General features: G+C 36.4%; 1 protein-coding gene and 1 non-coding gene across 3 annotated transcripts in view; both read left to right on the top strand.

Annotated features, from left to right (window-relative positions):
• Positions 1–8,126, top strand: part of Vdup1 (arrestin family protein Vdup1) — an 80,746-nt gene extending 72,620 nt beyond the window's left edge. For both annotated transcript variants that reach the window (XM_069816414.1, XM_069816413.1), the window contains 3 exons: positions 1,712–1,894; positions 5,278–5,463; positions 7,626–8,126. In XM_069816414.1, the coding sequence (XP_069672515.1) occupies positions 1,712–1,894; positions 5,278–5,463; positions 7,626–7,799 (543 nt within the window). In that variant the 3' untranslated portion in view covers positions 7,800–8,126. The remainder of the gene's footprint in view (positions 1–1,711; positions 1,895–5,277; positions 5,464–7,625) is intronic.
• A 16,159-nt stretch (positions 8,127–24,285) lies between these two features.
• On the top strand, positions 24,286–24,357 carry TRNAY-AUA (transfer RNA tyrosine (anticodon AUA)). Its single transcript has one exon. It is a non-coding gene; the product is annotated as a tRNA-Tyr (tRNA).
• Positions 24,358–26,806: the final 2,449 nt, after the last annotated feature.

The raw sequence follows: 26,806 nt of genomic DNA, 5'->3' as shown, positions 1-26,806 counted from the left end.
TTACTTTATATTTATTTCTAACGGGTGCAGCAGAGCGCACGGGTATGGCTAGTTATGTAATAAATATGCATATTTAATGTCATATTCTTCATGTAGATCGTGAACAAGTTATTGTATTAGATTAAAATATGTAATGATTCAAATAAATACTTGTTGAAAGATAAGCCTCTTAAATTAAATGTGCATATTTTAGTATGGTATGACACAGAAATATTACATATATAATTTAAAAGCATCTTCAATGTGTTGAAATCAAAGGGAGAAAGGTTTATGGGATCCTATTTGACTGTTGTGGAAAAATGGTGTAAATAAAGAAGGACTTACGTTTGGCGACGAAGGTTTTGAGTGTGTAACATGGATGTTTGTATAAACTAAATTGATGTCATGATAATCTGTTAAACCAGAATGTTTTAAATATGCATTATTGTAATAGTAATAAAGTCAACTTGTTGCGATGGATAATATTAAGTTGTTGTGGTCGATCTTGTATTGCTGTGACGATTCGTTGTATAACAATTAATTGATAATGGTGTATGACTTGATCATAATATTGCGGTCGTAAGTAAAATCTTGAGAAATATAAGAAAAATAAATGTGTTAACAAAATATTTTTAAGTTAACATCGTAATAAGTCAAGACGGAAAATAAACAAAAAACTATATTACCTCTTTATTATATTATGATAATTCTGTGCGTCTGGAGCACAATATAAGGTTTATTATGGAATAAGCATCAATTCAATTCTTTATTTCTATCATCGACGCTAATCAGGTGTTATGGATAGCAGTCAAGGTACAAGAAATAAGTACAAATTAAAGACTGATATTAAAATCATGATTATAGAATTCATTTGTACTCGTATTATATAACAGACTCAAAATAAGTAAAATTTTCAGCACATACGGTATGCGCCAAAACAAACACTACTAAAATTCTCGCACTGATACTGCGCATGTACGTATCGTATCCATGGTGAAGTTTGTTTATCTGAACTCATTGTTGTACTGTTGATACATAATATGGTGACGATTTGCTAAAAGGGTTCTCACAACTGAGGGAAAAGTGTTTATTGTAGAGTATTATTTCCATTCATATGGGCTAGGATACGCAAGTGGCTCTAGTTTGAAACAAGTTTCAGATGAGTTTCGTGATAAGTTTCACAAAGCTCCGCGGAGTAAACGCGGTTTTCTTACAAGTTGTTGATAAGTTTCGCCATACAGGATCATAAAATCGTAGTTCCGATATCTTTGAACGCCAATGTACTATTATGCCTAACATAAAAGAGTTCCGCCAAAACAAACAATGGAGGTAATGTGAGAATACCTCTTTTAATAAAAAGTAGTTGGCATTGGTCACCAGATTTAATCAGAGTGCTCTTTTCTGTAGAGTAAAAAGTATTTTTGAAGAAACATGATTGCTCCATAGCAATATAGGCCTACCATAGTTCTTGTGATTGTGAATATAAACAGTATGATAATTACAGCTTCACCAGATGCATTATTTTTTAAGATTCTAATCATAGCCCTTTGCATATTTCCTGCAACAAAAGCAGCATGGAATTTCATCCCAGGTTCTGTTCGAGATAAATCTCTCGAAATCTAGCCACTATTTAGACTCATAATGACTGACTGTAGTTCAGTCACACATACAAAATTCTCTCCTTTCCTAGCACCAGAAACACTCCTGACTTTGATTTGCTGTGCTGTTTCAGCAACCATTTCGCTGTGAAATCGAGCATAAGTTGGGGGTGAGCTGCGTTAACTCTGGCCCTGTGGTTTGTCGAGTGGCCCTGGACAGAGGAGGCTATGTGCCAGGTGAGACGATCGGCATCTCGGCCACCATCCACAACAAGAGCAGAGTCACCGTCAAGGCGACCAAGGCTTCTCTCACAGAGGTATGCAATCACAAACGAGGGTCAGTTGAATAAACACGAGTGCAATCTAGGGTTGTGTAAGCGGCACATTTTTTATGCTCTAGGGTTATGATAGCGGCGAGTTTTTGACGCTCTAGGCTTGTAAGAAGCGCGTTTTTGACGCTCTTGAGTTGTGTTAGCTGCGCGTTTTTGACGATCTAGAGTTGTATAGCGGCGCATTTTTGACGCTCTAGGGTTGGATTAAGGGCGCGTTTTTGACGCACTAGCCTTCTGTTAGCGGCGCGTTTTTCACGCTCTCGAGTTGTGTAAGCGGCACATTTTTGACACTCTAGGGTTGGAATAACGGCGCGTTTTTGCCGCTCTAGGTTTCTAAGAAGCGCGTTTTTGCCGCTCTAGGTTTCTAAGAAGCGCGTTTTAGACGCCCTTCAGTTGTGTTTGCGCATTTTTGACGCTCTAGAGTTGTATAAGCGGCGCATTTTTGACGCTCTAGGGTTGGGATAGCGGCGCGTTTTTGACGCTCTAGGCTTCTAAGAAGCGCGTTTTAAACGCCCTTGAGTTGTGTTTGCGCATTTTTGACGCTCAAGAGTTGTATAAGCTTCGCATTTTTGACGCTCTATGGTTGGCTTAGCGGCGCGTTTTTGACGCTCTAGGCTTCTGTTAGCGGCATGTTTTTGACGCTATTGAGTTGTGTTTGCGGGTTTTTGACGCTCTAGAGTTGTATAAGCGTCGCAGTTTTGACGCTCTATGGTTGGGATAGTGGTGCGTTTTTGACGCTCTTGTTTTGTCAGCTGCGCGTTTTTGACGCTCTAGTGTTGTGTAAGCAGCGCGTTTTTGACGCTCTACGGTTGTAGTAGGGACGCGTTTTTTACACTCTAATGTAGGCTTAGCGGCGCGTTTTTGACGCTCTAGAGTTGTGTAAGGTGTGTGTTTCTGACGCTCTAGGTTTGGGTTAAGACGCGTTTTTGACGCTCTACGATATTGTTAGCGGCGCTTTTTTGACGCTCTAGTCTTTTGCTAGCGGCGAGTTTTTGACGCTCTAGAATTGTGTAAACGGAGCGTTTTTGACGCTCTCAGGTTGGGATAGCGGCGCGTTTTTTACGTTCTCCGCTTGTAAGCAGCGCGTTTTTGACGCTCTTGAGTTGTGTTAGCTACGCGTTTTTGACGCTCTGTGTTGTATAAGCGGCGCACTTTTGACGCTCTATGGTTGGGATAGCGGCACGTTTTTGACGCTCTGGGCTTCTATTAGCGGCGCATTTTTGAAGCTCTACAGTTGTGTACGCGGCGTGCTTTTGACGCTCTAGCGTTGGATTGGTGGCGATTTTTTGACGGTCTAGAGTTGTGTAAGCGGCGCTGTTTGACGCTCTTGTTTTTGTCAGCTGCGCGTTTTTGACGCTCTAGAGATGTGTAAGCGGCGCGTTTTTGACGCTCTATGGTTGGCTTATTGTCGCGTTTTTGACGCTCTAGGCTTCTGTTTGCGGCATGTTTTTGACGCTCTAGAGTTGTGTAAGTTGCATGTTTCTGACGCTCTACGGTTGGGTTAGCGGCGCGTTTTTGACGTTCTACGATATTGTTAGCGGCGCTTTTTTGACGCTGTAGGCTTTCGCTAGCGGCGCGTTTTTGACGCTCTAGATTTGTGTAAGAGGCTTATTTTTTACGCTCTACGCTTCTGTTAGTGGCACTTTTTGACGCTTTAAGGTTGGGTTAGCTACGCGTTTTTGACCCTCTAGGCTTCTCCTTGCGGCTTGGTTTTGACGCTCTAGAGTTGTGTAAACGGCTGGGATTTTATGTTGTAGGGTTGGGTTAGCGGCGCGTTTTTTACGCTCTTGTGTTGGCTTAGCGCGGCATTTTTGACGCTGTATGGTTGACTTAGAGGCGCGTTTCTGACGCTCTACGCTTCTATTAGTGGCGCGTTTTTGACGCTCTGGAGTTGTGTATGCGGCGCGTTTTTGACGCTCTAGTGTTTGGTTAGCGGCACGTTTTTCACGCTCTAGGTTTGTGTAAGCGGCGCATTTTTGACTCTCAAGAGTTGTGTAAGTGTCGCGTTTTGTGTCGCTCTAATGTTGTGTAAGCAGCGTGTTTTTTACGCCCTAAGCGCCTTAAACATTACCTGAGAGAACGGAGGAGAGTCCTAGTTGAGAAAGAGGAGAAAAAACTTTCAAACTTCTCAAACTCCATTTTTCAAACTTTTCATGCTCCATTTTTAAAACCTTTCAAACTCCATTTTTACAACATTTCATGCTCCATTTTGAAACTTCTAAAGCTCAATTTTTCAAAATTTTCAAACTCCATTTTTTTAATTTTTCAAACTTTTCAAACTTCATTTTTCAAACTTACAAAATCCATTTTTCAAACTTTTCAAACCCCATTTTTTTAAATTTTTAAACTACATTTTTTAAACTTTTCAAACTTTTCATACTCCATTTCTCAAAACTTTGAAACAATTTTTTCAACAATTCAAATTCCGTTTTCCATACTTCTGAAACTCCTTTTTTTTTTTTCAAAATTTTCACACTCCATTTTCAAATTTTTATACTTTCCAAACTCCATTTTTCAAACTCCATTTTCAAACTTTTCAAACTCAATTTTTCAAACTTTTCAAACTCCATTTTTCAAACTTTTCAAACTTCATTTTTCAAACATTTCAAACTTCATTTTTGAAACTTTTCAAACTCAATTTTTCAAAATTTCAAGCTCCATTTTTCAAACTTTACAAACTCCATTTTAAAATTTATAGTCCATTTTTCAAACTTTTCAAACTCTGTTTTTTTCAACACTTCAAACTCCATTTTCCAAACTTTTGAAACTCCATTTCTTTTAATTTTCAAACTGCATTTTTCAAATTTTTCGAAGTTTTCAAACTGCATTTTTAGACATTTGAAACTCCATTTTTCAAACTTTTTGAACTCCATTTTAAAACTTATCAAACTACATTTTTCAATCTTTTCAAACCACATTTTTCAATCTTTTCAAACCACATTTTTCGAACTACATTTTTCAAGCTTTTCAAACTCCATTTTTTAAACTTTTAAACTCTATTTTTGAAATTTCGCAAACTTTTCAAACATTTCAAACTCCATTTTTAAAACTTTTGGAACTCCATTTTCAAACTACATTTTTCAATCTTGTCAAACTGCATTTTTCGAACTTTTCAAACTCCATGTTCAGCTGTTCAGAAATATCTGTTATGAACGCCAAATCACTATCCAGATAATGCTGGATAACGGAATGAGGTACTGCTGACAGCACAGACAATACTAGAGAAAGGGGTTCAGCGCAGAGAGGAGTGTCACCTGGCACTTATATCAGAGTTCAGGCACTTTCACGAAACATAATTTTGCGATGCCTCGTTGAAGCATTGAGCTGCGCGTCTTTCTCTGTGATTTCCAAGCTGCTTAATGTTCCAGACAATTCAGTACATGGCCCGCAGCAAAGTTTTGCAGACTGAAACACGAGAACTGGCCTCACTTAGCCGGGGGAAGATTCGGCCAGGGGAGAGTGATGAGTGGAAGAACGAGCAGCTGTACGTGCCCCCTCTCCCTCCCACGAACCTGCGCGGGTGCCACCTTATAAAAATACAGTATGATGTTTATGTAAGTACACACAATACAACCATTACTACAATTATAGCTAAGTTTTCTCGGCCAGGACACTATGTTTTTTGTGGTCAAGTTTAATCCAATTTACAGTATTATAAGTAATTTGACAATGACTTGTGATGTATTGGCAAGTCTTGAAATGTCTTGTGAAGCTTTGAATTTGACGAAAATCTAATCTTATACAAAGATCTTAAGTCACTTCTTCCAGTTTGGATAGATGTCGGTTATTGAATTTGACGAAAATCTGATCTTATACAAACATCTTAAGTCACTTCTTCCAGTTTGGATAGATGTCGTCTGATCTTATACAAACATCTTAAGTCACTTCTTCCAGTTTGGATAGATGTCGGTTATTGAATTTGACGAAAATCTAATCTTATACAAACATCTTAAGTCACTTCTTCCAGTTTGGATAGATGTCGGTTATTGAATTTGACGAAAATCTGATCTTATACAAACATCTTAAGTCACTTCTTCCAGTTTGGATAGATGTCGGTTATTGAATTTGACGAAAATCTGATCTTATACAAACATCTTAAGTCACTTCTTCCAGTTTGTTTGGATAGGTGTCGGTTATAGATCTTGAGTTGCCAATGCATATATTTTGTTTTTCAGGAAATGTTCACATTTTGTTATCTATATGTTTGATACATTTGTAGATACAACTGCTTTATTTAAACTGAATTCCAGATAAATATCCCGAGGTAAACAAAATGGTAGAGTTTTACCACCTCCCATACCATTATACCAAATCGTGCGTATAGCAGTAGCAGCCAGTGACTGAAATCCTTGGTGAGGCCTGATGTAACTAGTTTAAGTAGACTACCTCCCATACAAAATGTTTATTATTGGTGATACTTTATTATGATTGGCATTATTATTATTATTCTTATTATTATTATTATTATTATTATTATTATTATTATTATTATTATTATTATTATTATTATTATTATCATCATCATCATTGGAAACATAAAAATTGGAGATTTATCCTTTGAAGAGGTGGAAAAATTCATATATCTTGGAGCAACAGGAACAAATATAAATGGCACTCAGGAGTAAATTAAAACGCAGAATAAATATGGGAAATGCCTGTTATTATTCGGTTGAGAAGCTTTTGTCATCTAGTCTGCTGTCAAAAAATCTGAAAGTTGGAATTTATGAAACAGTTATATTACCGGTTGCTCTGTATGGTTGTGAAACTTGGACTCTCACTTTGAGAGAAGAACAAAGATTAAGGGTGTTTGAGAATAAGGTTCTTAGGAATATATTTGAGGCTAAGAGGGATAAAGTTACAGGAGAATGGAGAAAGTTACACAACGCAGAGCTGCATGCATTGTATTCTTCACCTGATGAAATTAGGAATATTAAATCCAGACGTTTGAGATGGGCAGGGCATGTAGCACATATGGGCGAATCCAGAAATGCATATAGAGTGTTAGTTCGGAGACCGGAGGGAAAAAGACCTTTGGGGAGGCCGAGCCGTAGATGGGAGGATAATATTAAAATGAATTTGAGGGAGGTGGGATATGATGATAGAGAATGGATTAATCTTGCACAGGATAGGGATCGATGGCGGGCTTATGTGAGGGCGGCAATGAACCTCCGGGTTCCTTAAAAGCCATTTGTAAGTAAGTTGTTGTAAGTAAGTATTATTATTATCATTATTATTATTATTATTATTATTATTATTATTATTATTATTATTATTATTAATGAAAAGTAATAACATGTCACTCACCAAATGAGTTGCTATGCTATGAGATTGTTTCAGTAAATGTTTAACTTTTATAAAGCAACGCATATTGTGCTCAACTGAAGAAGCATGTGTTGAAATTCCGGTTGAAATATTTTTCACATCGCTGAAACTTTCAGTAAGCCACACACACCTCTCTCCTTCTCTCCCCCTCCGCCCTCCCCCCTCCCTCCCCACATCCCCCTCTCCCCACTCCCTCCCCCATCCCCCTCCCTCTCCCCCTCCCCCCTCCCCCCTCGAAAGAGTAAAGACAAATTAATATTACTGTCTGAAGTAGGTGACATCAAGTGTTTGTTCATCTCAGGATTTTTCTAATCTGGAATTGATTAAGCTTATAGTATGTTGTTGTTTTTGTAAGATAAATGTCACTTACTGTGACTTTGCATTTCTCTTCTAGTTCATCATTGACCCAAAGAGTTTCGAGAAGGAAATCAAACTGCAGCTCCCAATAATGCTCGCTACTTATCCCTTGCGATCACCAGATGGCACACTACGTCGCAAACAAGGAACGCATTACCCATCGACACTGCCCATCTTCAGGCCGTGGCTGGACGAAAAGGTTGTGGAGTGAGATGCCTCGCCAACTGGAGGAGACCCTTCTAACAACAATGAGAGACAACATGCGTCACGGACTAATATGATGTGTGATGGCCATTGTGTTAACTGAGCGGTTATATTTCGACGAACATTAAATATTAATTTTCAACTAATCATAATATATTGTGCATCATTTGAACTGTCTCCTTTCCTGCCCAGCAGTGCCTCGTGACTTCTGGACTGACTGTAGTTCACAATGCATGGAGGAAGGAGAAAAATATTGGATGTCATATAATGATACACATTTCTCATTATACATTTATATTATGAAGTAATTAAAATAACAAACATTAGGAAGTTATCTACGTTTGTATTCTTACAGGTTTCTTCTGTTTCAGTCACGAAAGTTCCACTGTCGGACTTTCACACTACGCCAATGCAGAAGTTTGTAGCGTTTTTGTTCGTCATCACAACACTGCGTTGTTAGGAGATAGTTACCATTTGTCATTTGTTATTTGGAGAGTTGTGCTTTTAAATACGCCTTGAATTTTGTGGATTTGAAGAAACTTTGTGTTATATGTGGGCTAAAGAAGATGGAGTGTCAAGTGAAAAAAAAAAAACTAACACTTCTGACAAATTCTTCTGTTTGAGTTTAATGGAGGAACAAAGGCAGCGGAGGCAGCTCGAAACATTTGTGATGTGTACGGGTATAATGTCATCGGAGAAAGCACTGCAAGAAAATGGTTGGCGTTTCAACACACAACACCCGGTAAAAACGTAATACGGCGAATGCTAAGCTCCGCCCACGACCCCTTTCCACTTTTCCCCTACAAGCTCACCACACACTCTAGCGGGAAAGAGTGGAAATAGGGGTTTAGAGTGGGGTGACATCTAGTGTAGGAAAGTGGAACAAAAAGAATAAATGCGACATTTATGAACCAGAAGAGGAACTTCGTCCTGTCTGCCTCTGTCTCTCATCTCTCTCTAGTCTCTCCTTCTCTGTTCCTTGCTTCATGTCTCTCTCTTTTTTTTTTCTTATGACTTCGCAGAGGGTAAGATTCGATCCGAGTAAGTTCGTAACTAAACGCTAAATGCACGCTTTTTGGTCACGCTTTAGACTCTCGGCTACCGAGGCGAGTTGGGTGTAGAAGAGAAAATGAATTTATTTCTGTTTAAGGGAACTGCCATAACGTATTGCAGAAGAATGGTGCGGGGGACAATGACCGAGGGTAGAAAGTGGCGGGCTTGTGAATGTAGCTTGGTAGGGGTTGACTGCGGGGGTGGCATAAGTGTTAACGCGCGCTGGTGGAGCTTCATTGTGTCCGTGTCCAGCTTCGTGTACAGACGTAACCACGTGTCGTGTTGAGCCGTATCGAAGACGTGTACTTCTTCCTCAAATTGTGCAGGGAGAATTTGAAGGAGGATACGGTAAGGTACTGTGAGGAGCATGGACTACTTGCTAGTCATTACGAGTGTCTAAGCTGTGGGAAAAATATGAAATTAGCGCCGAAAAGCGATGCTACTGATGGTGTGCATTGGACAGTGGGGCAGTGCGAAGTTAACAGGTGAGTGTTGTTTAATGAAAAAACCACATTACATTGTATTGTGTTGTGTTAGTACATGTGGTGGGCTGTGTTGTGTTGTGTAGTACATGTGGTGGCCTGTTGTCTAATGTGTCCCAATTTGGTTTTATGCTGTTGTCTAATGCCCCAATTTTGTTAGTACGTGTTATGAAATACGTGCGAGGCGCGAGGTAGTGATCCATCGAAGCGGGACAGATAGTAGAGAGAGAGAGAGAGCAGGCAAGTGAGGTGCCGAACGGCGCGGGTGGGGATAACTTCCCCTACTGGCGTTCGCCGTATTACGTTTTCACCCAACACTCTGTACAAAAGTTAGTGTCCATCCACAGAAGATGAAGTTATGCATCTGGTGAGATAAAGAAGGCATCATGTACATTAAATTGCTTCCCAGGAATGTAATCATAACTGTTGAACTTTGTTGCCAACAATTCAGATGCCTTGCAGCCATAATTAAAGTTAGAAAAACGACCAAGGAGACTGCATCAAGTGCTGCCCGCACTTAGCTAACATAACGAAAGCATCTCTCGAGGAGCTTGGTTGGGAGGTGAGTCCATTTTCTCTCGATCTTGCGCCCTTAGATTTCCACCTTTTCCGTTCTCCGTGCAACAGTCTTCAAGAGAATGCCTTTGATGACGAAGATGCTTTACAAACTTGGCTTGACGACATTTTTAACTCCAAACCAGCAGATTTCTTCAGACGCGGAATTGAAAAACTACCCCAGCATTGGCAGGGAGTCATAGATAATATAGGAGAATAATTACATTACTGATTAATTTCTTTCTGTCTTCTTTTCATGTCAAATAAAATTTTTTTTCATAGTGAAAAAACGCTACAAACTTTTGCATTAACCCAATATCTGCTCTAACCACTGCTTCAGGGTAAGTTTTCCAGAAACAGCTGAAAAAATTATGGGACACTCAGTGCCGATTTAGCTTTGGTATGTATTTTCCATCGTGCATGTAGATGTTATCTTCGAAGAGATTAAAGCACTACAGTTAAATCATATTAAATACTACTATTGAAGGAAATGGAGTGTTTAAAGAATAAATTGAACAAAATAAATTGAAAATTTACTTCTTGCAAAATAGATTCACCAGAGAATATATTGTTATAAATCAGAATCACTCGTACCAGGGGCGTATTTTGCGGGCTACTGGGGCTACCGGTGGTAGCCCAAGGAAATTACAAAAGAAAAAGTTTATAATATAACATAATGTAATAATTTTGTATTATTAGTTTTACCATAGTAATTAAAATTAAAGTAATTGTTAGATATATTTTGTGTAATAATAGGGTCAGCGGTAGCCCAAACCCTTTAACCAGTATACGCCTCTGACTCGTACAATACTTTTCTAAGAATGAATATCTTGTAACAATTGTTTGTTTTAAAGCATTAAATCATGAAATGTAACGCAATCTTCACTGAAAAATGATCTCACAATAAGCACTGATTTTACTATCTTTATATGCAACTTGTTTTTGTCATCAGTCCACTGTCAGTTCTTGCAGGAGAACAATCTTTCAACATTTGCATTTGTGCCAAGGATAAATAGAATGAACTCTATCGGGTTTTTTTTTTTTTTTTTTTTTTTTTTTGGGAGCTCTTCGTCAACACTTTTGAACAGATCCACCTAGACTTCATATAAATGTTCTGATTTAAGAATTAAAAGAATGTCCTTCAATTCACTATTTTCTTTGGAATTCAGAACACTTTTCACAGTTATTATGATCTCATCAAACAAATGAGTTCAACATTGCTTGATCTGGTAGCAGTAGTGTCACCTCCAATGTTGCTAATGTAATAAATTCCATTGTCATAAATAGCACTGGAGGCTGATATTTATGATAAAATAGCGTTTGATATTCCCAGTTCTGTTTTTTTGGGCTCTAATTTTTAAATAGGGACAAAAACATGTACCGGTACCAAAAACCTCTTTAAGGACAAATGGCACACATGAAGGAAAAAGGGATGTTCCCGTATTTTATGAGACATATGGGAACCCTATCAATCGGAGTAAGACAAGGAGATGGTCTGTCTGCAGTACTATTTAATTTAATTATAGGTAAAGTGTTGAAAGAACCTAATTTGTCTAGAACGATATTATACAAGTTAGAAGCAAGCCTGTGTCTATGTAGACGACATTGCTTTGATAGCAAGAAATATCCCTGCTCTACAAGAAATGGTATCATTAATAGAAACAACAGGAAAACCAGCTGGATTGGTTATTAACAGAGACCAGAACTTTGGCAGAATGCCTTTTTAAATGTGTTAAATCTATCTTCATTTTGAAAGTAAATCTGTACGAATTATACCTTTGTGATTGAAGCATCACAATTTTATGTTGCCCTTTTCTGCCTTTTTTTAATATAAATGCCTAATTTACAAAGTAAATACTTTTTTATTGCCTTTATTTGATTATTTATCTATTATTTATTAATTTATTATTAAAAATTGCCTACAGGTATATTTTAATTTATTTCTATAACCGCTACAATGAAGGTGACTTCACCGAATGTATATTATTATCTTTCAGTCAGTTCATATTCTCTTTGCAACAATGAGTGCTGCCATTCAAAAATGTATAACAGTACCGAAGCGTTTTAGTTATCACTTGTGTTTATTTGACAAGGCAACAATGAGTGCAGGTTTAACATTATTTTTAACAGCTATTTTTCTTTCAGTGTTCATTGCGATGTTGTTGTAGCTAGCTAAATATTTCATATCGCAACATATCAGTACATCCAAACACAAAAATGCACTTTCCAAGGCTACTGGGAAGAAGATATCTTTGCTTCCAACAGTAATTGCAACATCGAGTCGAAAATCTCAATTTGCATTCGACTTATGTAAAGCTTTTCTTGCTGCCGAAATCCCTTTGTGGAAAGTGCAAGGTTGTGGGTCTAGTGCAAGGTTTTTGTAATTGCGTTTTATTGCGTATTTTAGCTACTTATAGTGCCTTTTTGCCGCCTATTTTAGCTATTTATGATGCCTTTTTGCCTGCCTATTTTAATGATTCATAATGCCTAAACTTCCGGTCTCTGGTTATCAACATAGATGAAACCAAATATATGAAGATGGAAGTGGGTCATGGTGCTAAACCTAATGGAAATAGAAAGAGTCTATGGGCAATCTACGACTTCTCTTTGTTGAAAGTTATGTGGTATGGGTTTCCCTAAGTGCATGAACAGTAACTAAAAAATTAGAAATTTAATTACGTAATATTTGTCATCGATAATAATTTGTGGTATTGGTAATTTTTTCATATTTTTATATCTTGAATTTCCGATAACTTGAAGCATTACCAGTTTCTGCAAGCACTTCGAGATATCGAAATTTAACTGTATTGCACTTTTTCAGCTGTAACATTGATATTGTTTGCAGGCTGTCTCCTCGGCTAGACGGTATGTTTCCTGCACCTTGCAGATTTGCATCAACGTAGTTGCAGTGATTGTTCTGCTGGCATCATACAGCCCGAGTTTTCAGCCACACGTCAAGAGTGACAATGCGAGGAGAAAACAAGCTTGAAGCAGTGAATAATTTTGTTAAACATACAGGTTTATTTAATTTATCTATTTATTTTGTATTTTTTTTTAAGTCAGTGAACCGGCATATAATTTTGGTATACATAGAAATATATTCATGTGTTTATTTCATATTTCTTTTTTTATACATCTTGATTACACAACTTTTAACACTGTATCACTTCGGAATATGTATGATAAGAATTTTCTTTTGTTAAATTTTAAATTTTAACGTACCTTGTTAACATGTTTCGACCTATTTTCGGTCATCTTCGGAACTGGTCGTTGTTGGTCTTGGCGCCTCTTGTTGTTTCCTGTGTGGGTGCGTTCGTAGTGTAGAGTCAAAGAGTGTATGTGCTTTGAAATTGAGTTGTGTGTTGAGAATATCATTGGGGTGTGTTTTCGTGTGTCTGTATATTTCATATTGTTCAAGTGTGTTGAGTTTCTGGCTTTTTGGTTGGATGTGCAGTATTTCCATGTCTGTGTTGATGTCTCTGTAGGTGTGGTTGGCATTTGTGATGTGTTCTGCATATGTGGAGGTGTTTTGTAATTTTGTTATGGCTGTGATGTGTTCTTTGTAACGTGTTTGAAATGATCTGCCTGTCTGTCCTATGTAAAAGTAATTTCTTTTTTAAGTCAGTGAACTAAAGGTACACTAGATAGAAGAAAATCTACATCACAGACCACTTATCGGTACTGCACAGAAGGTCTTGGTGGAAATCAGTTGTGTTCTAGAGCTGCTTCATGACAGATCGTCTCACATCAAGTACTTTTTACTGTGTTTTGTGATTCTGAGTTTTAATAAATTACAGGTTTAAGCTGAGTTTTTTTGTTTACCCATTACCCATATTTGTATTTTCAATTGTGTATTTCCTTTGAACTTCTTGATTTTAAATAATTGTTTTTTGTAATGGCTAATTTCCTTCCATTTGTTTAAAATTCTCTTTCAACCCGTTTTATAACCAAAGTTCTGAAAATGTATTATACTTAATACTTCCTTCTCTGTAGTGAAATCTCAATTATGGTGTAAGAATGAATAATAAACCTAGTGTTACTGGCAGCCAATTGAAAAGCGATGCTATGGCAATAATTATTTATAAAGTTGCGAAATACTTGTAAGAATAAAAGAATTCAATTTTAAATATACTGTATTATTCAATCGACAAGTGATGTTTCGAGATTTTGTATCCGCTGGGTAAAGATAATATTGAAGGCACCACTGGTCAGGTCATATTTTCAACCGTGAAGGGGAGATCTGAAGAGAGACAGAAGAAAATGGAAATCAATTACTTCAGTGAGGGAGTTGTTAGAAGGAAAAGACACGAACATTATAATTACTATAAGGAAAACTGTGCCAATTTTAACACTGAATGCTGATTTATGAACAGTGAAATTTTAAAATGCACCAGTGAGTACCTGAGGAAATTCATTCCCTAACTGGGCTTCAAATGGAAGAAATATGTATCAAGAGAAAACGTCTTAATGGAAAATCCGAGATTGTTTCCTGGCCTGCTAATTATCTCCGAGCAATTCGAAGATACCATCAACAGGAGGGGCATTATATATATTTAGATGAGACATATTTATGTAAATGCTGGCCACACTGTTGGTTCATATTGGGGCTCTCATGACGAAGCAGGTGTCACAGCATCTATGTATTGGTAAAGGACCAAGACTGAGTTTAGCTAATGAAAGAGGAGAAAATGGCTTTGTAAAAAAATGCTCTGCTAATGTTCTGATCAAAGCAGAAGACAGGCGACTACCATGACGACATAAATGTCTCTAATTTCACGAAAAGGCTAGAAACAGAAGTTCTGCCTAATATGCCTTTTAAGTCAGTCGTGATGAACAAGTATTCATTCATTCATTCATTTATTTTATTCCATAGATCTTACATGAGCAATGAAGCTTTAAGATGTGGAACATGTCAACATTTTACAATATTACAATTACAATTTTTACAAATTTTTATAGTTTTACAATTTAGTAATTTTCTACAATTTTTACAATGTTGTACAATTTTTTTACATTTTGGCGAGATGTAGTGAGATGAGATGAGGTCCGAGGATTCGCCAAAATATTACCCGGCATTTGCCTTTTCGGTGGGGAAAACCTCGGAAAAACCCAACCAGGTAATCAAATCAAAGGGGGTAATCAAATCAAAGGTGTTGATGCCAAGGACTCGCCATAGACCATCCGGCTTCAGTCCCACGGCTGTGGAAAACCTCGGAAGAAACCAAAGTCCAAAGGGGGATCCAACCCAAGCCCGAACGCAGCTCCGGAACAGCAGCCCAGCGAGTCTGCCGACTGAGCTACATCGATGGCTCTACTAAAAGTATACAATACATAGCCAATCAGATTATTAAATTTACAAACGCAAACGATCATTCATAAGTTGAGCTATATTATAATACAAAACAATTTAATTAAATTTAAGGCATAAACAATTCAACCAGTTGTGATATACAGAAATTGATAATACATATCATGCAAACTACTTAAAATTACAAACACAAACAATTTATCAGTAGAGCTATATAGATTACTATTCAATTTAAAGCATATACAATTCATCGACCAAAACTATACAAATATATACAATACAAAGTAGCATACTTTCATTTAGCTATACAAATTTGTGCAATTAATATCAAGTAGATTAATTCAATTTATAATCATAAACAATTCATCAGTTGAGCTATACATATTACCATTCAATTTACAGTAGGTCTATATACAATTCATCAGTAGAGCTACACAGACTAGTAATCATTTTAAGAACATATACAATTCATCAGCTAAACTATACAAACATATACAATCAAATTAGTTCAATTTACAAACTTATTTTCGTTAAGCTATACAATTCATATGAAGTAGATTAATTCAATTTATAAGCTTAAACAATTCATCAGTTGACCTATACAGTATACTATTCAATTTACAGTACATACAATTCATCAGTTATGCTAAACAAAAAATACAATACATAGTAAACAGATTAAGTCAATATAAAAACATATTTTAGTTGAGCTATATAAAATTGTACATGTCATTTAAGTAGAATAATTCAATTCTCAGGCATAAACAATTCATCAATTGTGTAGAAGGTATGAGTATGTAGAAATTTGGTTAATTCTTTTCTGAACCTTTTCTCGTTGTTCTTCAAATCTTTAAGATAATTAGGCAGTGCATTGAAGACTGTTATACATGAATAGCGAACTCCTTTTTTAAAACAGCTTAGACTAACAGAGGGTAGATGAAGATCTGATTTATGTATTGTATTAAAATGATGAATGTCTTGATTAGTACTGAATTTATCTTGGTTCTTAATATACAGCATCATTAGGGAAAGAATGTATTCACAAGGTAAAGTCAAGATTTCTAAGTATACTTGCTTTAACTCAATTGAAAGACTGTACTTTTCTTAGATATGTTAACATCTCAAGATTTGTAGAAAGATCATAATTATACTTGTTTTTTGAAAGATGGGGCATAACAGTTTAGCGGTCGAGCTTAGAACTACAGTGCTATGTTGCCAATATGGACTACCACGCTGCCAGCTGATGGAAGGCATCAACTGACGTTACGATGGCTGACGTTAAAACATTCATTGACAATTGACGCGAAGGTAAGAAAATAACACAAAAATCGACAGAGAATCAAAGACGAAACGTACCAATGCTAACATTGTATGCACAATAAATTTCGCTAAGAGAGCTATTAAGCACTCGCCATGTGGGAACGGTAAATTTGGCAACTCAAACGTTGTTACCATAGCAACAGGCCTACCAAGCTATGTGACATTCAGTTGTTTTTCCGATCGCTACGCTCCTGTCATGTCCCATCTTTCAAAAAAACAAGTATAGCATATTCCGTGATTTTAAAGATATGTTGGAAATCATTACTTCATTGATGACATGCAACGAGTTAGATACTTAACTCGTTGATGACCAGTGTTGCCAACACATAACTTGTATTCCCTTCAGTCTAACACCTGGAAATCCGTCAAAATTAAAAGTAATAAGACTCACTCAATATATCTATATAAAATTAAAAGAAAATTTTAACATAACTTAGCAATTTTGATTAAAATAATTACCCATCCACATCATCTGCAGTTGATGTGCTGGGTTGGTCTACGCTCCCCCAAAAATTAAATAATTAAAAATGACAGCAGCTAAAAAAGTAAAAAAAATGAAGTAAATTGTAATTTCCGCCAGAAAATCCGTCACTCGTCAAAGGCATTTTTTCCCCGTCCGCTACGTTGAAATTCCGTCAGTTTTGACGGAATTTCCGTCCAGCTGGCAACACTGTTGATGCCATGTTATTGTGATCGATAATCGATAGGTTGAGTCGTGCGATATATCGTAGACTTCCGATAGTTCCGATGTTTGAATGTTGTTTACATCTGATTTGTTGGTTCAGAATCGGATATGGTGTGTGATTATTTATTTATTTATATTTATTTATTGTGAAGCTAAGGCCATCAGGCTTTCTATACTACAGCACCAGATTGAGTGATGAATTGTTTTAGTTTAGCTTGGAAGTGTGGTGAATGTTTAACTTTTGAAGGCCCTATGGCTTTCATTCCGTCGTAATGTCTGAAGGCTTTTGTAATTTGTGAAACGAAGTGTCGGGAGGACGATCTGAAAATCGTAATATTATTCCTACTGGTTTCATTTGTGTGGATGTGATAAGAGGACAGCGGGAAAATTTCAGTATACTACGGATTCTTCATTGACAATTAGGCCTATATCTTGAAATAATAAAAAGAGCAGATTTGTTTGCGTTTGTCAAATGCGCATCATCATGCTCACGAAAAGGCACTTCTCAGTGCCAATAATTTATTTTGTGTGTACAAATTCTGAAGTAAGAGGGAAAGGAAGGAATCCGTGTACTGAAAGTTATCCAGGACAGCTTCTACGAAAAATACATGATTTGAGTGTGTGTGTGTGTGTTTTTTTTTTTGTATTCAACAGAATATTACATTGATTTATGAGCGAGTGCATGGTTTAAGTGAGAGCGCGCTTCCGTACAGGGGCAGCGGCATTTCTCTAAGGTTAGAGCACAGTTTAGATTGTGAAATTAGGAGCTAGAAGATATTGAGACTAGAACGCATGTTTATATGACATTTTTTCGATTAATACACACACTTAAACTGGGCTCTAACCTTAGAGAAATGCTGCTGCCTCTGTACGGAAGCGCGCCCAGGTGGGGGTTACAGCTCTCCCAGTGAACATATCGACCTTCTACTACTCAAAGGTATTTTCAGTGCTTTTTTTAGTGCCTGGGACATACGTAAGGTTCACCTTTGACTTCTATGTCATGCGAAATGGATGGTCGGGACTTGATTGTTCAATCAATCTTCTTAATGTATCCAGCTGTTTGCTGACAACATAAAGTCCACTGTAGTCTATTCAGTTGTTGTTTTTCACGAGAAATGAGAGGTATTTTGATCGGTGTTCATTATAGGTGCCTGTTGCTAGTAGCCAGAGGTAGGGTGTAGTCAATATATACTGCAGGGTTGTGTCTTCTGCAACTGGTACTGATGATTTTAATTTACTTCTTTTGTGGTTTATGGATGGACAGTATAGAAGAATGTGTTCCAGATCTTCATCATGATTATTATACCACAAACAAGTAGGATTATCAGAAATGTGAAGTCGGTGTAGGTACAATTGTGTGACAATGTGACCTGTTCTGGCTCTTGTTAAAAATGTTGGAACATGTCTGGGCGAGTTTTTGTACATTTCCAGGTCATTTGGTTTCTTTTGTACAGACTGTAAAATTTTTCCTTTGTCAGAAGAAAGCCAATTGTTGATCCATAGGTTTGTAAAATGAGACTTTACTGAAGTAAAAGCATTGGATAGAGATATCACTTGAAGAGGTCTTGGTTGCAAATATGTTACCTGTTTTGTAATATTATCGACTTTCTCGTTTCCAGATATACCACAATGACTAGGTATCCATTGAAATGTTATTTCCTTTTGGAGTTCTTTTAGTTTACTTGGACTTTATTGTTGACGTAAACATTTTTGCATCCTATGTGGTGGGCATATTGCATTGATTTTCGTAAGAAATTTTATGAAAACCACAGAATTTTTATTTTTTTGTATGATGCATGGTTTTTTAATTATGTTGTTTTATATTATGCAGGGAACTTTTGTTAGTGCAGTGAATAGGCTATTTACTGTTTTACGAGAAAATGTGGTAAATTTGTGAGTGCCGTATCGGTTACAAATACATTTGCGACGTCCCTTCCATTGTATCTTTAAAATTACCCAAATGCCTTCAGACATTATTGTGCAATAAATTCCATAGAGCTTTCATACACAAGACCAATTAGGCTTTTCTGTGTAAGAATATGTTTTATAAGAAATATTCAAAGCAGTAAGTTCCATTAGGTACAAAGCTAAAAATGTTAAAAAATTCTTTGCTTCGTTAAATACTTTTAATTTGATTTGCATGTCTGTTTCTTGTACATAATTATATCTTGTGCAGAGCAAGAATGCCAAGGACACGAAATGCCCTCTATCAGATTGGAGAGGGACTCTGCGATCGCTGTGGTGTTGGTGAACTTCGCGGCATGTAAGATAAACCTTCGTCAGAGGTATACGTTATATAGAGAGTAATTTACTACAGTAATGTTATTTACCACAAGTTAATACTAGGCTATACTTAGCCCAACTAGGATAATTTATTTAGGACATTAAAGTTTCGACAATCATGTTAAATAATATTTTTGTAAGTGTACTAAACAATAATTGTTAATAAAATTATTTCACGTCGTAATAGAAACAATTTGAAATATTAAATTTATTCTATATTTTAAATGACACTACCCTTTCATAAATAAATGAATCGGTCGGAGCTAAAAGGAATTAAGTCAAAATATGAAGTTTTGGGTTATGCAACAATTTGAACAACTGATGTCATGCACATCGAACTGTGGAAGTAGGAACTAAGACTTTTAAATATTCTTTCGTCTTCTATAACAAAAATATAATATTTGTGTTATTAGTGAAATATTTTTTGCTTCTACTGAAAACTTGTCAAAAGTGACTTAATTCTTTTAGCTCCGTCTGATTCAAATGCATAGTAGGTATATCATAACACCTCTTCGAAATTGTTATATATTGACGAATGTTACAAAATAAGACTAAAGTAATTCAATCTTTTTTCTTTTCCATACATATACAAGTATCTAAGCTTGTCCTTATTTGTGAAATTTTGTCTTATAAATTTTTTGATGTTCTCTTAGTCTTGCTGAAAACATCCTCATAATGGATCCCATGGGAGTACTGGGGGTGGGGAGGAAATTCCCCCCCGACGTCCATAGAGGCCCCCTCTCCGACTCTGATTATTGTATTCCTACCAAAATCCAATGATGTCTCAAATCCAATTAGTTTATATATATATATATATTTTCTACAGTACATCAGTTATTCATAGATTTCAAAAAGGCTTATGACTCGGTTAAGAGGGAAGTATTATATGATATTCTTATTGAATTTGGTATTCCCAAGAAACTAGTTCGATTAATTAAAATGTGTCTCAGTGAAACGTACAGCAGAGTCCGTATAGGTCAGTTTCTATCTGATGCTTTTCCAATTCACTGCGGGCTAAAGCAAGGAGATGCACTATCACCTTTACTTTTTAACTTCGCTTTAGAATATGCCATTAGGAAAGTTCAGGATAACAGGCAGGGTTTGGAATTGAACGGGTTACATCAGCTTCTTGTCTATGCGGATGACGTGAATATTTTAGGAGAAAATACACAAACGATTAGGGAAAACACGGAAATTTTACTTGAAGCAAGTAGAGCGATCGGTTTGGAAGTAAATCCCGAAAAGACAAAGTATATGATTATGTCTCGTGACCAGAATATTGTACGAAATGGAAATATAAAAATTGGAGATTTATCCTTCGAAGAGGTGGAAAAATTCAAATATCTTGGAGCAACAGTAACAAATATAAATGACACTCGGGAGGAAATTAAACGCAGAATAAATATGGGAAATGCGTGTTATTATTCGGTTGAGAAGCTCTTATCATCCAGTCTGCTGTCCAAAAATCTGAAAGTTAGAATTTATAAAACAGTTATATTACCGGTTCTTCTGTATGGTTGTGAAACTTGGACTCTCACTCTGAGAGAGGAACATAGGTTCAGGATGTTTGAGAATAAGGTGCTAAGGAAAATATTTGGGGCTAAGCGGGATGAAGTTACAGGAGAATGGAGAAAGTTACACAACACAGAACTGCACGCATTGTATTCTTCACCTGACATAATTAGGAACATTAAATCCAGACGTTTGAGATGGGCAGGGCATGTAGCACGTATGGGCGAATCCAGAAATGCATATAGAGTGTTAGTTGGGAGACCGGAGGGAAAAAGACCTTTAGGGAGGCCGAGACGTAGATGGGAGGATAATATTAAAATGGATCTGAGGGAGGTGGGGTATGATGATAGAGACTGGATTAATCTTGCACAGGATAGGGACCGCTGGCGGGCTTATGTGAGGGCGGCAATGAACCTTCGGGTTCCTTAAAAGCCATTTGTAAGTAAGTAATATTTTCTACTAGATTTAGTTAGAAAATAACCAGTGGGGCAATTCTGATTTAGCTGCATCATTTTAAAAATGCCAGAACAACCGGCATGCTGTGTGTTATAATTTGTAAGTCTAAATGCCAAATTTCACTCAAGAAAAGCATAGAGCTATAAACACACTATCTCATGATGATGCCGTCACCTTGACTACTTATGTAAATATCAGTAATAAAGAAGCAGTAAGTTAGGGGTTCATTTTTGTTCTTTTAAATATGTATTGGATATGGAAAACCTCAACATAAAACATTACTGTACAGAGTAATTTAGAATACAAAATTTTAAATCAATATCGATGGCTGAGAAGTGATACCTCGTATCTCTAAATTCGCAGGTGAATTAAAAACTGTTTTAAAAATCAATTTAATTTCTCTCAAAATAGAGGAACTTTTGATAAATGCTTCTGATTTGCAAGATCTTCTGCTCTACTCCAATGCAGTTATTCTAAATAATGTACCGGTAGTTAAACTAAATGACCATTTTTGTAGATGCCAGCTATCACTTCTTAGCGATCAATATGAAAGAACTCTGAAATAAATGGTCCCCGCAAAAATGGTTGTAGTACAATTGAATCGGTCGGAGCTAAAAGGAACTAAATCAAAATATGCAGTTTTCTTGGTTATGCAACCATTTGAACAACAGATGTCATGCGCATCGAATGGTGGAAGAAGGAACGAAGTCAAACTTTTAAATGTTCTTTGGTCTTCTATAGCATAAAAATATTAATATAGTGGAATGTTTTTTTTTTTGCTACTCCTGAAAAGTTGTGAAAAGTGACTTAGTTCCTTTTGGCTCCGACTGATTCAATTGCTTTTCAAAATTTTCAACCCCTCCTCAACTTCAAGTTAGATTTTCAATATTTTAATAAAATGTTGGACTACTTTTACTTTAAAATATATATATATATCTGAAATTATGATGACGACATCAGATAGACAGGGGAGAACAGAAGGACGGCATACAGGAGCTGAGAACAGCAAAAAGAGTTCAGTGAATCCAGCTGGGAGAACAAATATGGGTCAGCAATTACAGAAGGGATCGAGAGATGAAGAAGATACCAAGATAAGAAGACAAGATTCTACAAGAACCGGAAGGGATGAAGTAACATTAGGGACACCGAATAGAGGTTTGTCAGTGGGAAGAAGTAAGGGACAGAAAACTTATAACTTAAGAGGTTGGTGCATGAGTGGCATGAGTGACAAAACGTAAGAAAGTGACAAAGTGAAAAAAGTGATAGTGATAGAAAAGACGGTAAGGCAAGGGAATAATGGTGAAAAAGGATAAGATACAAGTAATAACCAGAGAGTGATAATAAGTAAGTAGTGATACAAATATAATAAAGAAAGTGGGAATGAAAAGGTAATGAAATGGTAGAAACTACTTCGTCTGAAAATATACAGATTAGATTAATGAGAATAAGTGGTTAGTGAATGTTAGTGATTCGAGTGAATAAATAAGTTAACAACTATGGAAGAGTTCAACAAATATAAACAATGTTCGGACCAATTAATAAGAGATTGAGAGAAGTCATTGTTTGGTTAAATGAGATTAGTAAGAATAAGATAGATAACTAGGAAAGGGAAGGGTAAATTTAAGAAGAAGGGAGGGAAACAGAGGTGAGGGACGTGATAGAAAAGTGATCAGGGTCATTTATATGTAATAGCCGGAGGTTTAGAAAAAGCGTAAGCAGAAAATCATGTATCCAAGGGAGTGATGGCACTGTATACAGAAATGTGAAGAGCCATCACGACTGATGTAAGCTGGTGGAATAAATATATCATATCATATTATATATATATATATATATATATATATATATATATATATATATATATATAAAATTTGAACTGGTAATAGAAATTACGGGAAAACGGCTGAACGGATTTTAATGAATAACCCGTCATTTTGAAGATTTTGCTGTTGTGTTGTTTCAGTAAATACTGTAAAGCAAGAAGTTTTGTGATTCGTACCAACAATGCACCTCTTGTGGCGTGAGAGAGGAAGATCATCGATGCACACGAGCTGGACTGTTTGTACGGCGGGCTACTTAGCGAGCTCATGCTGACATGGCTGGTGTGGAGCATTTCTCCCCAATATTGAGACTTTACTTCAAGCAAGTCATATTGCTACCCTGTTTGACTCGACATTCTAACTGGTGACTCTGCAGTGTAGCATCTGGTATCGAGGTGAAATGAAAACTGATTAAACTCTGTTTTTCGTATTGCAAGTATGTGGTAATATTAAGAGGGACTTAGTTTGTATTAGGATGTTCTTGCTATATTATATTTTCTCTAAAATCAAACTTTGCTCAAGTCACTGTAGCTAAACACATTAACTATAAATTTTAATATATTATTTTAATGTACCGAAGTACATATTATATTTCCATTCAGATATTCTGCGTCATCATACGATGAAAGAGTAATGGAACGGAGAAAAACTCTCTCTGGCGCCGGGATTTGAACCCGGGTTTTCACCTCTACGTGCTGATGCTTTATCCACTAAGCCACACCGTTCCATTACTCTTTCATCGTATGATGATGCAGAATATCTGCATGGAAATATCATATGTACTTCGGTACATTAAAATAATATATATGATATGCGTAAATCACTTCGTGATTTAAGACGACGCTTATTCCGTCAGATCCCGGCCAACTAGTCACTCATAACGAGTGCACCTCAGCACATGTGTGGACTTCGGTCCTACGTTCATAGACATCTATGACGTAGTGCAGAGGGCGGCCACTAGAGGGAACCCAAGAGTTGGAGCTTAATCTGAGACGATTCTATCCGACGCCGGGGTTGTATCCGGTGTGGCTTAGTGGATAAAGCATCAGCACATAGAGCTGAAAACCCGGGTTCAAATCCCGGCGCCGGAGAGAGTTTTTCTCTGTTCCATTACTCTTTCATCGTATAAATTTTAAGCTGTGAAACGGGGTTACGTTGGAATATCTGTTTACATTACTATTCATAATAAGTGATTGGAATCCTTTAGTGTTAATCTATTGCAGATGAATATCTATACCAGGAATAAAAATGGCCGCGTTAAAATTCATCACACACAAGTTATGTCGTGTAGTCAAGAATTTAAAAGGATCCTGCACAAACATTTAGTTCTTTTGCTATTGATTTACTAAAACTATTGACTTTACATCGAAATCGGAATCTGTTTTAAATTCTTGACAAAAGATCTGAAGTTGTTGATTTCTTCAGATGTTGAGTTATCTGAGTTTTTACGGAATTTGCACATAATGGCGGAAATATAGGGAATTATAGTCTATGTTTATTACCAAGTCATTATGTCCAGTCCTTTAATCAAATGTAGCTGTATGAATATTAGCATAGACGCATTTTGTTGATTACAGCAAAATGAATTTTGCAGATTTGTTTAATTTTCTGATTTTCTTTATAAATGCTTGTAAAATCTGTATTCTACTACCTACTTCACATGCAATGAGTACCGCGGAAACATTCTCTCGTCGAAAATGTCTTACATTATGAGCTATTTAATTTATTATTCTCTGAGTTTGCCTATGGAAATTTCCTATTGAGACGAATCATATCAAGAAAAATCAATTTAGAGTAACTTTTCGAAGAGTTATTTGGATTTAATATACCATGATGTAGGTATACAGAAACAAATGTTGACTATAGGCGAATATTCCATTAGACGAAATTATGGGAAATGCATACCTCTGGTCTGGGTATCCATCTGCCTTAAAACGATGGAATTACTGAAGAATACAATATAGCCAAATTACACCCCACTGATAAAACAAAGACGATGACGATGACGTAATACAATAATTATATATGTAAGGCATACCAGAAGCCTCAACAAACCTAACCTAACTTGTCACTGATTCTCTCCTTTACGAAAATTCAATCTACCCAAAAAAAAAAAAAAAGTAAAGTTTCGTATCGTATTTTCCAGTAGTCCCAGACCCAAACGATTTGTCTGTGGTTGGCTGACCTACAAGGTAATTTACAATATTAATGAATTTTTAGATTTAAACAATATTGTGGGAGAAACTAGTGCTGAGGTAGTTCTGGTGATTTTGGAAGTGAAAATGATTAAATTTTTAAGGAATTTTTTGTGGGCATGAATTTGAAAAATTAAAGAGTTTATAGGAAAATATTAAAGAAAATGAAATTGTTCGGAAATGTAGTACATTACGTGTAAAATGAGAGATACGTAGTAATGGAAATGCAAGTGTTGTGGTTTCTAGTGAAGGAGAGAAATGTACATATATAAAATACACGATACGATGTAATGTGAAGAACGCAAAACTTGTATTAATTCAATAACCACTGAAAAATAGTGAAGCACAACAAATAATAATGAAATGAACACACATTTTCCATAATGTGACTTCATTTCTACGTCCGTCATTGCGCTAGCTAGTACTGACATCACTAAACAAAAATCGTCAGGCTTTGAAAATCCTGCACAGAATCGTATATGCAAGATATAACTAAAGTCTAGACAAACCTAACCTAACCTGTCACAGAGTCGTATATGCAAGGTATAGCGTGAATGCACACTATTTAAGTTGATATGACTAGTAAAACAGTTGAAGATGCATAAGAAGAGTAGGAAGGTAACTACCTCAGCGCTAGTTCAACCCTATTGTGTTTTACTTTTTGTTTAGTTTTATCAGTTACGTTTTATCAGTTACTGTTGACTATGTCAAAAGTCTTTGACTCTGCGGCATTTAATAATACATATTAATTTGTTATAAAAGTCTATAGCAAAGAAAGAACATGGTACTACCCGTTGTCTGAATGTGACTTTTAATTTCAGGATGGAGATTCCTTATCTCACCTGTTAACAAGTTCGGAAGACCGCCTAAGGTGTAAACGAGATCTCGTCACTAAAAGATGGAATCATCACATCTCATCTTTAACATTGAGTACTATCATTTAATTTTCTCTTAATTTTTATTCTTTGATATGAAAATCTCCAGCAAAGGAAGCATATAGTAATGCCCGTTTCACTGTGTGACGTTTCTTACGTCACTATAGTTTAATTGGCTATCCTTTTCCTATTTTTAATTTTTATTTCTCCTTTTTTTCTTTCTCTTTATTTTTGTTCTCTTACTTACTTAGTGGCTTTTAAGGAACCCGGAGGTTCATTGCCGCCCTCACATAAGCCTGCCATTGGTCCCTATCCTGAGCAAGATTAATCCAGTCTCTATCATCATATCCTACCTCCCTCAAATCCATTTTAATATTATCTTCCCATCTACGTCTCAGCCTCCCCAAAGGTCTTTTGCCCTCCGGCCTCCCAACTAACACTCTATATGCATTTCTGGATTCGCCCATACG

Source organism: Periplaneta americana, chromosome 17, assembly GCF_040183065.1.
Source record: "Periplaneta americana isolate PAMFEO1 chromosome 17, P.americana_PAMFEO1_priV1, whole genome shotgun sequence".
In the NCBI taxonomy this organism is placed as follows: Eukaryota; Metazoa; Arthropoda; class Insecta; order Blattodea; family Blattidae; genus Periplaneta; species Periplaneta americana.
This window is presented reverse-complemented; position numbering and strand designations above follow the sequence as displayed.